This window comes from Laetiporus sulphureus (genome assembly GCF_001632365.1).
Source record: "Laetiporus sulphureus 93-53 unplaced genomic scaffold LAESUscaffold_2, whole genome shotgun sequence".
NCBI lineage: Eukaryota > Fungi > Basidiomycota > Agaricomycetes > Polyporales > Laetiporaceae > Laetiporus > Laetiporus sulphureus.
Window position 1 is genome coordinate 304,369 of NW_024468511.1, and position 14,798 is coordinate 319,166.

Here is a 14,798-nt window from a genome sequence, read left to right on the forward strand (position 1 = left end):
CTGCTCAACACTACGCCTTCCTTTCCTGGACTCATAGTTTCCTCTTCAACTACGAGCGCCTAACCTGCTTTGCCCGTCGTCCCTGGCAAGCCGTTGTCCCCGAAACCCATCGTGCTCGCCGTCACAATAGACTGATTTTGCCCTTCATGTCTGCTTTGCTTGAGGATCCACGCGTGGAATCCGATGATGAAGCGACACGCCTCTCGCCCGCCCGCAGCTCGTCGCAGGAATCCAACCACTCAGCCGACGAGGGCGTGCGTGCGCCTGGAGTGAAGGACGGGTACTTTGGATATAACGAGGAGAAGACCTTGCACCATGTGCGTCCAGTCTCCATTTACGCCCACCCGCTGACACAACCCACGAATGTGGCACTCGTCCGTTGCAGATCGAAGAGAAGATGTGGGCCCATAGACGCGGCTCCGACGCTGGGACGGCGTCGCGGCCTATCTCGGCACTGAACTCTCCTCACCTGCGGCCAGATGCACATGTGCACCCAGAGCTCGCAGCTCAGCTAGGCAGCCTCAAGCTGTCTGTGCCAGAACCGAACGGCAGCATCGCGCGAGAGGGAACACCGCAGGAGCAATGGCTGATGGCACAGATCCACGGTATTCATCCCAGCGAGCGCATTCAGTCAATGATCTGAAGCCTTGGCAGCATCGCCGTTGTCAGCAGAGTTCGTGCCCATCTTTGAGTCGCTCAAAAAGTGCTTGGAACTCCGGGATAAATACATGCTCCGTTCCGGCCAGGATTTGGGCTTCAATCCCAAGGACTATGATGGCGCGTTCACAGGTCTAGATGACGATGTTGCAACTGTCTGCGGCGTGCGCCCTGATGTAGATTACGAAGCGCATCCTCCACCGAAAAGCCCGTTCAATAAGTGGAGGATTTACCCGAAGCCCCCGCCTCCGCATTGGCACTGGAAAGGCGCCAACCAACTGATACCGAGCAACACCGGCTCCGAAAATGAGGATGAAGAAGTATTTTTATTTGAGAACTGCGAGATTCCTGGTCCAGACAGTAGGCGCTTTGAGATTGACGAGAAGGGTGTGTTCCAAGTATACGATCGGGCGGATGGTGCGTTCAAAGACTCCAGTTGCTACGTATGGATATAATTTAGGCGGGATCATTAGATCAAGTGCCTGCATACGATATTCCAAGTATCAGAGAATACTTCATGGACTTAGAATATGTCCTTGGAGTCATTTCCGATGGTCCTACAAAAAGCTTCGCATTCCGAAGGCTGAACTATCTCTCAAACAAGTTCACCATGTATCTCCTCCTGAACGAGACTCAAGAGCTGGCGGAAATTAAAGTACGTCATAACGCTGCTATAGGCGTAGATAGTTCTTGACTCTCTGCGCCCTTCAGAGAGTACCTCACCGGTTCGTGCATATTTGTTAACAGACTCGACCCAATTTAACACCCGAAGGCTGCAGCGACTTTTACAATTTACGAAAAGTGGACACACATGTGCATCATTCCAGCAGCATGAACCAGAAACACCTTCTGCGCTTCATCAAAGCAAAAATGAGGAAGAGCCCCGATGTTCGCCTTTTCTGCTCTCCATCTCCGCGTTGGCTAACCTTTCTCACATTCATAGGATGTCGTGATCTTCCGCGACGGCAAGGAACTGACCCTAGCAGAGGTCTTCAAATCTTTGAACCTCACAGCATACGATCTCTCGATCGACACCCTAGACATGCATGCACATTTAGACTCTTTCCATCGATTTGACAAATTCAATCTCAAATACAATCCTATTGGAGAATCGAGACTACGAGAAATCTTCTTGAAGACGGACAATTACATCTCTGGTCGATATCTGGCTGAGCTCACAAAAGGTTTCTTTATCATATCGGGATCATCCGCATTAGTGCGCGACTGACTGGGCCTGCAGAGGTAATGACGGATCTTGAGCAGAGTAAATATCAAGTGAGTTCTATGTTTGCACAGACAATCATTTGCTGAGCTGAGCACCGCGCAGAACTGCGAATGGCGAGTTAGCATCTACGGGCGCAAGGCGGATGAGTGGGATAAGCTTGCAAGATGGATTGTCCACAACAAGCTGTACTCGCACAACGTCCGCTGGCTCATCCAAATCCCGCGTCTGTACGATGTTTACAAGCAAAACGGGTCTATCGAGACCTTCGAGGATGTCGTGCAAAGTCAGTTCTCGCCCCATGCGTCGTGTAACGAATATCTGCTGATGACGGATCTAGACGTTTTCAGACCATTGTTCGAGGTCACGCGCGACCCATCGTCTCATCCCGAGCTGCATGTCTTTCTGCAGCGTGTCATCGGCTTTGACACCGTGGACGACGAGTCGAAAGCTGAACGGAGATTCCACAGGAAGTTTCCATACCCGCGGCTGTGGAATGCGAAGGAGTCGCCTCCGTATTCATACTGGTACTTATCAATTCTTACATCAGTGAAGAACAATCGTGATATACGTCACACTGTTAGGGTATACTACATGTTCGCAAACATGGCCAGTCTGAACCATTGGCGGCGAGCTAGGGGATTCAGTGCGTCATATCCATCGCTCCCTCCTTGCAGCATGAAGAGTTCATTCGTGCGAACCACGCAGATACCTTCGTCTTCCGGCCCCATAGCGGAGAAGCAGGAGATACAGACCATCTGACGTCCGCCTTCCTGACGGCGCACTCCATCTCCCACGGCATCCTCCTCCGCAAAGTGCCTGCTCTCCAATACCTGTTCTACCTGAAGCAAATTGGGCTTGCGATGAGTCCTCTGAGCAACAATGCTTTGTTCTTGACATACGAGCGCAATCCCCTACCGGACTTTTTCAAAGTAGGATTGAACGTCAGCCTGAGCACCGATGACCCGTTGCAGTTCCATTTCACCAAGGTAAGCTATCAACGGCGCACTTCGCTTCATCCCGGAACGTACGCTCAAGTTCGATCAATCAGGAACCACTATTGGAGGAGTACAGCGTCGCGGCTCACGTAAGTCGCAACACTCCTATCACCATCCCACATGAAGCTGATCGCTCCTGGTACAACAACAGATATACAAGCTACCACAAAGCTCCCTTGCCGAGCTCGCGCGCAATTCGGTGATTCAGAGCGGGTTCGAGATGGAACTCAAACGACACTGGCTGGGACAATACTGGTATCTGCCTGGAGCTGCCGGTAACGATATCAACAAGGTATGTCGTCCGTGTACATGACAAGTCCCAGCGGCGCTGACGCCTGAGCAGACGGACGTGCCGAACCTGCGACTGGAGTACAGACGACAGACAATGGTGGAAGAGCTTTCTATGATCAATGGCGCAAGCACCATACAAGCTGCATAGCTCTTGTCTTAAGGACAGCGGATACCATATACAATTCATGCCCTTTTATACCTCACGATCCGTGTTGATTACCGATGGACTAATATAACTCACGAAACTTACGGTCAGGATGCCAGGTCAAACAGAGTAGAGGTTGCGATATGTACAGAGGATACTGCAGTGGTCCTACAAGTTCGCCTATCTATGTGAAGTACCGAGAGTGGCGACGACCAGCATGGGAATTGGCCCTCAATATCTCCCCTCCCTCTTTGGAGCTCACGAGCACGGCAAGAATCCGAATATTTACGCCCAACCGTAGACATGATAAAAGCCTTTCACTTGGTAGTAAGCGTACAACGTACATGACCACAAAGCCCGATGCTCTTGCTACGGTCTGCATTTACACTTCTGAACTCTATTCTGCATCGTCACACAACTTTCGCCTTAGACAGCCTCGCCCAAACCCTTCCCCTCTGGCAACTCCGCGACGTAAGCATTAGTCTTGCCGCTGAGCTCGGCCTGGCGCTTCAGGGCCCGCGGCGCATCGCGCGGGTCCATAGTCATCTCAACAAGCTGAATCTTCTCCGCCGCGGCGAACTTCGGGTCGTCCAGCAGCTTCGACAGCTCCGTCTTTGTGGAGACCTTGTATGACTGAGAGGTCTTGCCCTCCTGACCACCAAGGGTTTCGAGCAGCTTCGTCCATTTCCTACGGAAAGGATATGAGGTGTTGGGACGAATAGCATGAACCGGGCATTACTCACCAGTCCGAGATGTCGTTGTACTTGCGCTCCATACCGTGCAGGTACCTCTCGATCGTGTACCCGCTGTTATTGAGCACGAAAATGATCGGCTTCACGTGCGAGCGTATCATCACGGACAGCTCTTGCACAGTGAGTTGCCTGGAAAGCAATCATCAGTAACAGAAACATTGAGGTCTGAGAGAATCTGAGACACACAGACTGCCATCACCAACGAAGAGGATCGTCCTCTTGTAGCCCGCGTCTTGTGCCGCGAGGGCACAGCCCAGCGTCGCACCGATCGTCCACCCGATCGAACCCCATAGGATCTGGCTAACGAACATCGCATCCGACGGGAACGGCACCTCGAGCACACCAAAGCTGGACGTGCCCGTCTCTGCAACGATGATATCCTTCGGACGGAAGAATTCACCCATCCGCGGCCACAGCCAAGACTGCGTAATATCTTCATTGTCCTCCTTCGGACAAGGGTACTTGAAATGCGGCACCTGGAGCGATAGAGCGCCCTGCTTCATGGGGTGCAACCGTTCAGTAAGCTTAGGCAGAAGACGCTTCATGCCAATGCCTGGGAACTCAGCAAACTGCACCGTAGCGCTCGTGGAGTGCAGCTAAACGTGTGCAACGTAGTCATATTAGAGATGTGGATAGCAAGGGAAAAGAACGACGGACCTCGATGGTCCGGTTAGCAGGGATATGGTATGTAAAGTTACCAGTGTTGAAGTCGCTCTTGAGCGCACCGATAGAGAGGATAAGCTTCGCATTCTCGACCTTTTCCTTGATCTTTGGGTGGCTGATGGAACCGACATAGATCTGTTCAACGCCAATAAACCCTTGAGATTAGAAACATAGACGGAGAGGACGAACTCCTCCATATCGCTCATACTGCTCGTCGATAGCAGTCTTACCCATCGGCGCAGCGTATGCAGGGAACCCCGTCCGCTTGACCAGCTCAGCAACTTCCTTCTTCACGTTGTGTCTGATCGCACAGGCGTCAACAAGGATGATGACATCCTGACCAGCCTCTTCAACCAGCCTGACGATCTCATCGAGTGCGAATGCTTCAACATCAGGATCGTTTGCGGGTGGCTCGGCACTGAGAGGCGTCTTCAAACGATACGCAGGAATGCGCTCGTATGCGAGATCGGTCGGAAGCATGAGGTACACGGGGCGGGCCTATAAAGAGCGCACATAGTGAATACCTCTACCCAAAGCCAGTAGGTGCGTGCATACGTGGACGATGCATTCAGTCAAGACACGATCGATCTCGGCAGCAGCCGTCTGTTTGGACTCGAGGCTTGTTGCGGCAATGGTGAACTGCTGTGCGGCGCGGAAGTATGCATCATATCTATGTTCGTCTGTCAACTCCCGATTCCTTGACCAAGGAGGGCGTATACGCACCGTCCATCACCGAGAGTATGGTGAAGCATTGGTTTATTCTTCTGCTGCAAAGTACTCGGCACACCGACGATGTGAAGGACCGGAACATGCTCGGAGAATGCTAAAAGGCTCATCAGATGCGACGAACGGACCTAACTCGCAGAACACTTACCTCCGGCAATAGCATTGGTCGCGCTGAGCTCTCCGACGCCGAAGCTATTGTAATGGGACTGTAAGACTGACCTCATGACATCATCAGATGAGGACTCACGTCGTAGTGATCACACCCATGCTGGTCTCCTTCACTCGTGCATAGCCATCGGCGGCATACCCGGCGTTCAGCTCGTTGCTAAACGACAAACGACTAAATATATGCGCCGAATTTGAGGAATAGAGCGCACCAGTTGCCAACCCAATCTATCTTCGGGTGGTCCTCTACGAAGTCCTGTAGAGATGGTCAGCGATGGCAATCGATAACCAATCGCCATGGACATACGAGAAATCCTGCATCATACGATCAGGACAGATTTACTCGAGACGCACATCAATGAAACTTACCGAGGTTGAAATCTCCCGGCACTCCAAACATTTTCTAAAGCAGCGTCAATCAGCTCATCGCTATCAAAGCATGAATGCTCGCGCACAGTGACACCAAGCTGCACCAATCGCTCGACAAGGTACTGCCCGACATAGATCTGCTCGCTGTTGGCGGGAGCCTGCTCGTGCGCCTTGACTGTGGAGAGCTCATGTTGGAGGCGTTTAACCTCTGCCTGGAGCTGTGCGACGGCGGCGGTCGTCATTCTGTGATCTGTACCTGCGTGAACGTAGAAGAGATGGTGCTGTTGGTCACTGGCAACAGCGATGAGGGGCTTTATAGGAGGTCGATGGGTATCAATACCGCCGCTGAGCGCTGACGGTTGTGATGTCCGCGAATCTGGTCCGACCGCATGGCGAGGCAGGCTTTGGCTGGATGGGCCTCGCACAAAGTACTGACGTGCCTATGACGCCCTTTTCCGGCTCAATTATGAACAGATAAACCCGACTTACATTATTCCTTTTAGACTTATCTTTGCTCGATAATGATCCAGGACCGTGCCCTCGCCGAGACTCTGCACGTCTGGAGCATTGGTGATCACCGCGCTATCACAGCAGGCATCTGCAGTTGGGTATGCACGCGCCGCAATGCGTGCCGAGGTATGTATATGATGGTTTGAGTAAGATTATCTATTTCCGTCCCAGACCCGAACTCCGTGATTGACAAATTTCTCCTTGCATTGACCGAGACTCGCTCTTGTCTGGCTGGCTCTTAGACCGGAAGTCTTGTTCAAGCAACTCTGCGCATGCATGCTTCACAACACGATGCAGGTGGATCAAACCACTTTGCGGATCTAGGTCGTGGTGGGCAGAATCTGGATAACGCCAGCTAGGCGACCACACACACGAGGTTGATGCTAGCTGCACACGAATACGCGGCTACTCTCCGCATACCGTTAACTCACCGTTTTCTCTGCGGGTGACAATGAAGTCCCACGGCCTACAACAATCGCTATTCGCTGACTATCATTTTGAATGATTAGAGGGCTTTCCGACCCACTAGCTGCTATGATAATGTGCGCGTTGCTATGTTCTTACCGAGTCAAGGAGTCCAGCCAAAGATTCATGATCTGTTGATTGCCGGAATCCTTAGACTGAACTCGGTCGCTCCTCGATCTACGTAGACCCTCAGTATGTTATTGCCACCTGTGGGAGATATACACGCTCAGTTTTAGCGAGATGCGCTTCGCGCACGTTGTTACCAGGTGGTGATAATCGAAGTGCGGATTTCGTCCTGTTCACGTCTCAGAGGTTTTTAGTTGAGTCATTCAACGTAGAGAAATTCCCTTCAAAACTAACGACACTTATTCGCCGCCGTTGATAACTTGCCATGGATCTCAAACGCATCGATCTCTTGAGATCTCGGTGTTTCGAATTGACATCGTAGGTCCGGATGTGAAATCCGCTTGTGGCCTCGTCTACTCCCGAAACGTGATACCAAGAGACATCTCTAATAAAAGCAGCACAGCATCTTCGGATAACCTGATTCCCCTGCCTCGTACTGGAGCGGATCCAGACTGCTAACTTACGACGTTGTATCAATGTCGCGGGAGCCGTACGCACACGTCACCGCACAAAAGCAGCGGCCTTGGTCGGATCTGTTCATGCGGCCTCTGTAGCCATTTTCGGCACACACACTCACGGATTCTGGTCTTGCTTACGCTGCAGAGACCTGTGTCTAGGCGTCGATAAACTCACGAATGCACCGGCAGGCAACACGAGTTGACAACGAAGACAACCCACCAGCGGAAGATATGCTATATTAGCGCATACTCCCGGGTCAGCAGACGTGTGTGAGTCGAATGCGTTTTGATCGCCGTCCGAGGAGCTCTCATACACAGACGCATCATAGACGCTAGCTTTTCTGACATAACATTGCGCACACGTGGGCTCGGCGTGGACTACGTAGATATAAGATGGCGAGTGTGTGCGAGGCGTCGTTCTGCCCCCACCCATCCTCGCGCCGTGGCATGCCATCACTCGATTATCGAAGTTTCACAACAAGTGGCGCTGAAATTGGCACCTCCAAGCTGTCAGAGACATACCAATCCACAAAATACGTGCGTGTGCTAAGGTCATAGTCATCTCATTTTTCTAATCCACGCCATACAGATCGACAGCGCGTGAGAGACGATGGCGAAACTACCGACGGGTGGCATCACCAGGCTGCCACAGGAGCTCTGGGATTTTGTCATTGATTATCTTCACAATCAACGGCGCACGCTTGCCGCTTGCAGCGAGACATGTCGTGCCTGGGTCCTCCGAGCTCGCCTTCACCATTTCCATGCTGTATGCTTGACAGCCGATCATTTCGATGCCTTCCTGTCGCTCCTGGAGTCGGATCTCAACACAATTGAGTTTGTCATCCGTGATTTGACCATTTCGACCACCCTGGTGCTGGATGTACTCGTGGAGATCTTCCGTCGCTTGCCGTCAATAGATACCTTGCGAATCAAGACGTTGTTGCTCCAACCTGGCGTAGCACGGATTTTCTACTCCGTCGCGCACTCACTGAAGCAGCTAGAGCTTGCGACCATCGTCGGCGAAGTCAGAGATTTGTTTGATATTCTCTGCTGCTTCGAAGCGCTCGAAACACTCTCATTTTTCGAAAATTCCACGCGGCTCGTACACGGGTCATTTCCTGACAGATTGCCGGCCTGGCAATCTTCATTACGCGATCTGCATATCGAGTTCACTTCACATTCCGGCAACGCCCAAGTTTTCATCAAATGGCTGGTTTCCCTGAAAGTCATCAACAGAATCCGATCACTGTCGATCCACTGCCCTGTGGAATTTGGAAAGGGACACACACTTGCGCTGGAGATGCTGCTTCAGTTCCTCGGTCCGTCAGTTGAACAGTTGCATCTCGAGCTCCACTCCAGTCTTGTTAAGGCCTTGGAACGTGAGCATCGCCTCCACCGGAATTCTCAGCAGTGTGGATGATTGACGCTCTCTGTAGACATGGTGTTCAATCTGGTTTATTGCAAGAATTTGCACGAGATTACGATCGACGCTGGCAACGCTGCCCGCCATGTGTGCCGCCCGGATTGGCTCCCTCTTTTCCTGTCACGACTTCAGACCACCAGCATCCGACGCATCCATCTCATCTTCGGTCCCGATTCGACTGACCTTGTCAGGGAGTCTTGGCTCTTCTGGACTGCCACGAAGACGTTGCCATTTCCACAGCGGCAGTTCCCTTCCCTCGAGAGCGTCACCTGTGAGGTACGGCTAGATGGTCTGACCGTCCGGGCGGACGGCATGCCTCTTGGGCGAGAATATATCGAGGGCGAATTGAGACGTCGATTAGCGCATCTCGATGCCATCAATGTTCTCTCGATAAATGTGAAACCCAGGCGGGACGCTGAGCATCCGTTCCGAGTACCCTCCGCATGGTACTGATGATTTGGCAGGGGATTTCGACTTGGGCGGGGTCACGAATAGTACTATATCCTGCCGCTTTGTATAAATTTCCAAATTCTTTCGAGGGTTTCACCTATCCTTGGAGAGGCTAGATAATGATGCTTGTCTTGCTCACCGCTTACCCCAAGAGGGGACTGCAGCAGCGCGGTGTTCTTGGCGACTTACTATATGCCAGTGGATGCGCATCTCATTGACAGTGGTTGAATGACTCCGCCGTGCGTCATGCTTAAAGCCCGGTAAGCAAACCCGCTATGCGTGTGAGGTTTTGTCAAGCTCGTCAAAGAGTCATTTATAATATTCTGAGCCTACCTTCAATTACTGTCTCGCCTAGTCGACGTCGGATCAAACGCTTGCGAATTTTGAAGCGCACCCAGCATGTTGATATGTACAGTCAAACTTGCAAATTCATGTGCATTATGAATTGGCATCGCTGCTCAGACTCTCGCATGTACACTTTCCTTCTGTCACTTGTGTAAATGACGCAATGTCAAGACTCTGGCTTTGAACCGACAACATCGGAAGTTCGGGTTGCGATCAACTGACAATTCTGTTAGGAGACACGGATATGCATTTGTCACTGATAACATTTTTACTTGCAACATTTGTCGTACGCACGTTGCGATGTGAGACCGCCCTTCAATTACCCTTCAATGGACAATCATTGGAGTCTGAGGATGCGTTTACCACGTGATCGCGTGTACATCCCAGCCGCTAGGCGCCGTCTCGAGGCTTGTCTCACTACAAACATGGTACAATAAAATCGCACCCAAAAGTCTGTACAAAATCCCGATTCATTATTTATCCGCGGTTTCATCTATTCTTCCACGGTTTCAACCAATTACCCAAAGATTTTTTACAGACTTTTGCGTGCGATTTTATTGTATCGTGTTTGTAGTGTCTTTCATCTGCACCAAACAACCTCTTCTGGGTAGGGCTTCACAAAGCCCCCGGAGGGAATCTCAGCCGAGACTATGAACTGAGACGTTGTGCGAAACAGGCATGTACGTATCATGTTGACCAGCCGCGACTTCCGTTCTGAAATATCCACGAAATCAGTGCATCTGCGTCGAGAAAGGTACAGCGAGTGACGTTGGTCTGTTCTACTGTCATCGTATCCCCGCAAACGACAAAGAGTATGCCGGCCGAACTCCCGAGGCTGTTTCCAGAGCTATGCGACGTTATCATCGACTGCCTCCATGACGATCCACGCGCGTTGATTGCGTGCAGCCAGGTCTGCCGAGAGTGGGTTCATACATCACGCGCTATATTGTTTCACAAAGTCTGTCTTCCTGGTCGACAAGTTCGCTCGCTCGTCTCTCTCTTGCGATCAGAACACCAGACTATATCTGGCGCAGTAAAGGAACTCTCGATCTCCATACTCGACGAACACGCTGTCCTCACGGAGATTCTCGCGGAGATCCTCGCGTCGTTGCATGCCATCAAGACCCTCAAACTCCTTCACTTCGTTCTATCGACTGGCGTGTCACAAGTGTTCGCCATAATGCCTGCCAAAGTGAAGAAGCTCAAATTGGGAATGATAATTGGGTTGGACCTCCATCTTGTTGAACTCCTGAGCTCATTCCCAGCATTGGACACGCTGAGTTTCCCTCAAACGTTGGAAAGTCCCATAATCTACGGTGCAAGACAACCGATCACCCACTTCTTCCCAAGGCCTCCGTTGCGAGCGCTGGAGCTCTGCTTGCCATTCCCCTCTGCGGAAAAAATCCTCGATGCCTTAATTTCCCTTTCCATTCTCGAGTCGTTTGAAGACCTTTCTTTGCATTGTCCTGAGGCTTTGAAAGGCAAAGATGGCGTGAAATATATGTCTGCCGTGGCGAGGCTCTTGAGCGGCCTCGGTCCCCAACTAGAACGACTTGAGCTGGATCTTCGTTCGAATTCCTATCCATTTTTGCAAGGTTAGCTCATTCGTCTCCAGTCCGTCTGCCACATACTAAAAACCAAGATGACCAGCTCAACACATCGATCTACGGCACTGTACTCGTCTCCGGGACATCTCGATTAAGTCCGCAACAGAAAGAACCAGCCAAGCGTGGGCGCCTCTCGTCCTCAGGAATTTGAATACAGCTAGCATTCGAACTGTGCGATTTATTCTTCGACCGATTATTCGTGACAGGCGGTTACGTCCGCTCGCTGCGGTCATAGAAGCACCGTATACGGTCTCGACGCCATGGCTCGATTGGATGTCCGACTGGATAAACAGAGAGGCTTTTCCCTTGTCGTCTGCAAAATGTCCATTGCTCGAACGTGTTACGTTTGAGGTTTTCCTCCGCCCCTCATTAATCTCCCTCCTCTCCGAAAATTTGTCGTTTATTGGCAGGCTGGATGATCTGGAAGCCCACCTCCAGAGCCAATACGCGTATCTTAATATCCAGGATCTGCTATCGGTAGAGGTAACGCCTCTGAATAATGACCGGAAAAAAGAAGCGATATTGGCGCCGTCGCCATAGCTGGAGACGATCCACGAAGGTGCTTTCCTCTCCCCCTCGATATACTGCTAGATGGCTCACTGCCACTGACTTTCCGGATCCTTTGCTGTCAGATTGCGATATATAGTGTAAGGCGGCAGACATCGGTCTCTCACGGATGGGTAGCATATTGACATTGTATGCTTGATCGTCGATTGCGATTTATTCCCCTTGACGCCGACCACTTGATGTGCTCATTGCACAAGTACTGTAGAGACACAACGTAACCACATGTACACATAACAAAATCAGCACACTCCGTCTACCATAGCATACCTAGATACGAAAAGCCAGAATCATGGACAAAGCTTCTCCGCCACTTCTACGACCAGATTCCGTACTTCTTTCTTCTGCACGCCTTGTTCACCGCAGCCACCCCTCTGCAGTTTGCCCTTCAAGGTGTCTCGTGCCTGCAAACTCTCTAGCAGCGGAACGATCTGAGTGTCATAGGTGGGCGACAGGCGGAGCAGGAAGGCGAGTGACGCTGTCAGTCGATGAACTACGAGGAGGAGAATGGGTGTCAGCGTGAAACGGCGCACAATGGGCCAATGGAGATCCGAGCCACTTACCGACTTCCTCGCTCTGTACCTCGTTCGAAATGGCCTGCAGTACAGCACTGACGAGTTCAAACTCCCATTCCCCATCCTCCTCCAGCTCGCCCGCCGATGGGCTCACCCCCTTCATCTTGTCCACCCTTCCTTTCTGCAGGAATGCGGCGACGTTGAATGCCAAGCTCGCCGCCGCGGTGCGCACCGCAGCATCACCATGCAGCAGGCTGGACACGAGCACATTCGTCGTTTCTGCGCGCTTACCCGTAGCTGATAGGAGGCTCTTCGTGAGTGTAGTGTTTGCGAATGCATTTGAAAGCATGCGCAGTACGACCAGAATCGTATTGCGTGCAGTCGGCGAGCCATTGAGGGCCTCCACGGCCTTATCCAGAAAAATGTGAACAGCATTGACAACCGGTGTAGCGGTGGCACACCAGGAGCTGACAGGCTCATCGAGCAAAGCAAGGCGCCACAAGTCTATGAGTGGGAAAAGTTGGGCTACAGGAAGCACGCTGGCAAGGGTAGCGGTAGCGCCCGCCCACATCGAGATGAGTTGAGGGTTTGCAGAAAGATTCTTGGGCGGCTGCACACCGCTATTCGCAGGAGGGAACCGAGCCTTGAGATAAATGGGGAATGACTTCGAGAGCTTCTCCTTCGCAGCTGCAACCTCCGGCGATGGGGGTAGAGCATCAACGAAAGATGCGAGCTTGGCGACGAGATTGTCCAAAGAAGGAGTCTGGGAGAAAAGGATGGGGTTCGTCGATAGGGTCTCCACAGCCGGCAGGGAAAGCTGGGTGTGTGGATGAGCTTTGTAATAAAATATGTTGGTCTCTTGAATACCATGACATCATGCGGATGGACGTACGAGGGAAAGCTTGGAATAGCAGAAGATCAACTTGACTGCGAAGCTCAGGAGCATTTGCACCCTTAATCTCGCCCACCTGTTATTTGGATTTCGACAATTAGAGCGCGGAAGCGGTTGACGCCTGCAGCGGAGCTCACCTTCTTGCCGTCCAAGAAGAAGAAGAACGTTGGTGTTGCCCTGATGCCCCATTCGGCGCCTACTTCGTGGCTCGTGCCCATATCCATGTCCACCTTCACAAAGGCTATCTTGTCTGCGTTCGCACCGTGCGTCTTCGCATACGCAAGCTCCTCGAAAACCGGCTCTACCATCTTGCATGACCCGCAGGTGGCGCTTGTGAAGAACACGATGACCGCGCGGTGTTGATGCAGCAGTGAGTGCAGCGATGCACGATTGGTGCAGATGTGAACGGGGGCCGACACGGTGGAGGTAGATGCGGATGGCGCAGCAGCAGCAGCAGCGCCGGGAGCGGAGGGGGAGAAGGCCTGCGACGCGACGGCCTGAAGGAGAGATGCAGCCAGACCAGGATTGGGGGAAGCAGCGATAGCTGCTTCTGCTGCTGCAGGCGATGGTTGAAGCGTAGTGGGGGTGGGAGTGGCACCGGGCGTGGGACGACGGAACATTGCATCTATGGTCGGGCGCAGTGCAGCACCGAATGGCGTCGATAGGAAGTCGGAAGGTAAATCTGCATAAATAACGTTAGTTGAGGCTCGAAAGTAGGTTCTTAGTATCGCACCTTTGATCCGAGGGGGTATAGAGCCGCCTGTGAGGAATCCAATGACATCATTCGTGAAGGAATTGCAATTGAATTCTGGCAGTCCTGATCAGCAAAACGTACGTGCTCTTACAAGGCAAATGCACCGTATACCTAGTAAATGGTACTAAAACGGGGATGAATGATGAGCAACCTGCGTAATTTCGTGAGCTTATGGTGCATACCTTATCAGCCGTATAGTGTTGTCGCATCTCGTTCAGATACTCATTAAATATGTCTTCGTCTATCGCAGTCTCGCCCATGTCTATGACCTCTAACGGTCTTCCATGCTGTGACGCAAGAATTGAGCGGTGAGCGATATTAGCCATGCAGTGCAACAGGCTGTACGTACATGAGACTGTCCAGGTCTTGTCTCCAGGATACCCTGACCATAGAAGATTTCTCGTTCGAAGACAACGACGGACGTGTGCCTATTGAGATCCCTTAAATGAGGATTCGGAAGAGACGCGCAAGCGTTGAATACACACCAGATACCATCAATCTGCCTGCCAGTAAGCTGACCGGAGAGCTGCCTGGCGAGGCCATTGCTGAGGTCATACACGTATAGCTCTACCTTCGCGGTCATAATCAGCCGTTGGGATGAACGCGTTGTGCAGTCTGACGCGTCGTACACTTCGAGAGGAGGAACAAGGTGGAAAATAAGGAAAGCTGAGGCGCTGCAGCATGCTCCGGAGTACGCGTCG

At 51.9% G+C, this 14,798-nt stretch overlaps 5 protein-coding genes across 5 annotated transcripts; 3 read left to right on the forward strand and 2 right to left on the reverse strand.

The window, feature by feature from the left end:
• On the forward strand, positions 1-3,499 carry LAESUDRAFT_740471 (AMP deaminase). Its single transcript, XM_040911082.1, has 15 exons — positions 1-317; positions 386-605; positions 655-1,074; positions 1,131-1,312; positions 1,369-1,382; positions 1,437-1,545; positions 1,601-1,841; positions 1,898-1,932; positions 1,985-2,165; positions 2,220-2,406; positions 2,464-2,525; positions 2,588-2,868; positions 2,931-2,966; positions 3,029-3,169; positions 3,221-3,499. Exons 1-15 carry the CDS (start codon positions 147-149, stop codon positions 3,314-3,316), a joined length of 2,376 nt encoding a protein of 791 aa, XP_040769479.1. The 5' UTR covers positions 1-146; the 3' UTR covers positions 3,317-3,499.
• A 67-nt stretch (positions 3,500-3,566) lies between these two features.
• On the reverse strand, positions 3,567-6,397 carry LAESUDRAFT_669963 (pyruvate decarboxylase). Its single transcript, XM_040905422.1, has 13 exons — positions 6,075-6,397; positions 5,989-6,022; positions 5,927-5,934; positions 5,832-5,875; positions 5,702-5,779; positions 5,603-5,646; positions 5,452-5,551; positions 5,284-5,398; positions 4,918-5,226; positions 4,723-4,863; positions 4,252-4,661; positions 4,057-4,194; positions 3,567-4,001 (listed from the first exon to the last, which is right to left on the reverse strand). Exons 1-13 carry the CDS (start codon positions 6,228-6,230, stop codon positions 3,740-3,742), a joined length of 1,839 nt encoding a protein of 612 aa, XP_040769480.1. The 5' UTR covers positions 6,231-6,397; the 3' UTR covers positions 3,567-3,739.
• Positions 6,398-8,000: 1,603 nt separating this feature from the next.
• On the forward strand, positions 8,001-9,489 carry LAESUDRAFT_154180 (uncharacterized protein). Its single transcript, XM_040901376.1, has 3 exons — positions 8,001-8,084; positions 8,137-8,926; positions 8,984-9,489. Exons 2-3 carry the CDS (start codon positions 8,158-8,160, stop codon positions 9,421-9,423), a joined length of 1,209 nt encoding a protein of 402 aa, XP_040769481.1. The 5' UTR covers positions 8,001-8,084; positions 8,137-8,157; the 3' UTR covers positions 9,424-9,489.
• A 928-nt stretch (positions 9,490-10,417) lies between these two features.
• LAESUDRAFT_154285 (uncharacterized protein) lies at positions 10,418-12,180 on the forward strand. The gene is made up of 4 exons (XM_040901377.1): positions 10,418-10,441; positions 10,501-11,360; positions 11,416-11,931; positions 12,005-12,180. Exons 2-3 carry the CDS (start codon positions 10,580-10,582, stop codon positions 11,910-11,912), a joined length of 1,278 nt encoding a protein of 425 aa, XP_040769482.1. The 5' UTR covers positions 10,418-10,441; positions 10,501-10,579; the 3' UTR covers positions 11,913-11,931; positions 12,005-12,180.
• Positions 12,181-12,226: 46 nt separating this feature from the next.
• On the reverse strand, positions 12,227-14,680 carry LAESUDRAFT_641507 (DUF862-domain-containing protein; the record flags this gene model as incomplete). The annotated part of the gene is made up of 9 exons (XM_040903665.1): positions 12,227-12,429; positions 12,500-13,285; positions 13,344-13,419; positions 13,481-14,025; positions 14,077-14,151; positions 14,209-14,221; positions 14,280-14,384; positions 14,447-14,525; positions 14,583-14,680. 9 exons carry the CDS (start codon positions 14,678-14,680, stop codon positions 12,227-12,229), a joined length of 1,980 nt encoding a protein of 659 aa, XP_040769483.1.
• Between the last annotated feature and the right edge of the window lie 118 nt (positions 14,681-14,798).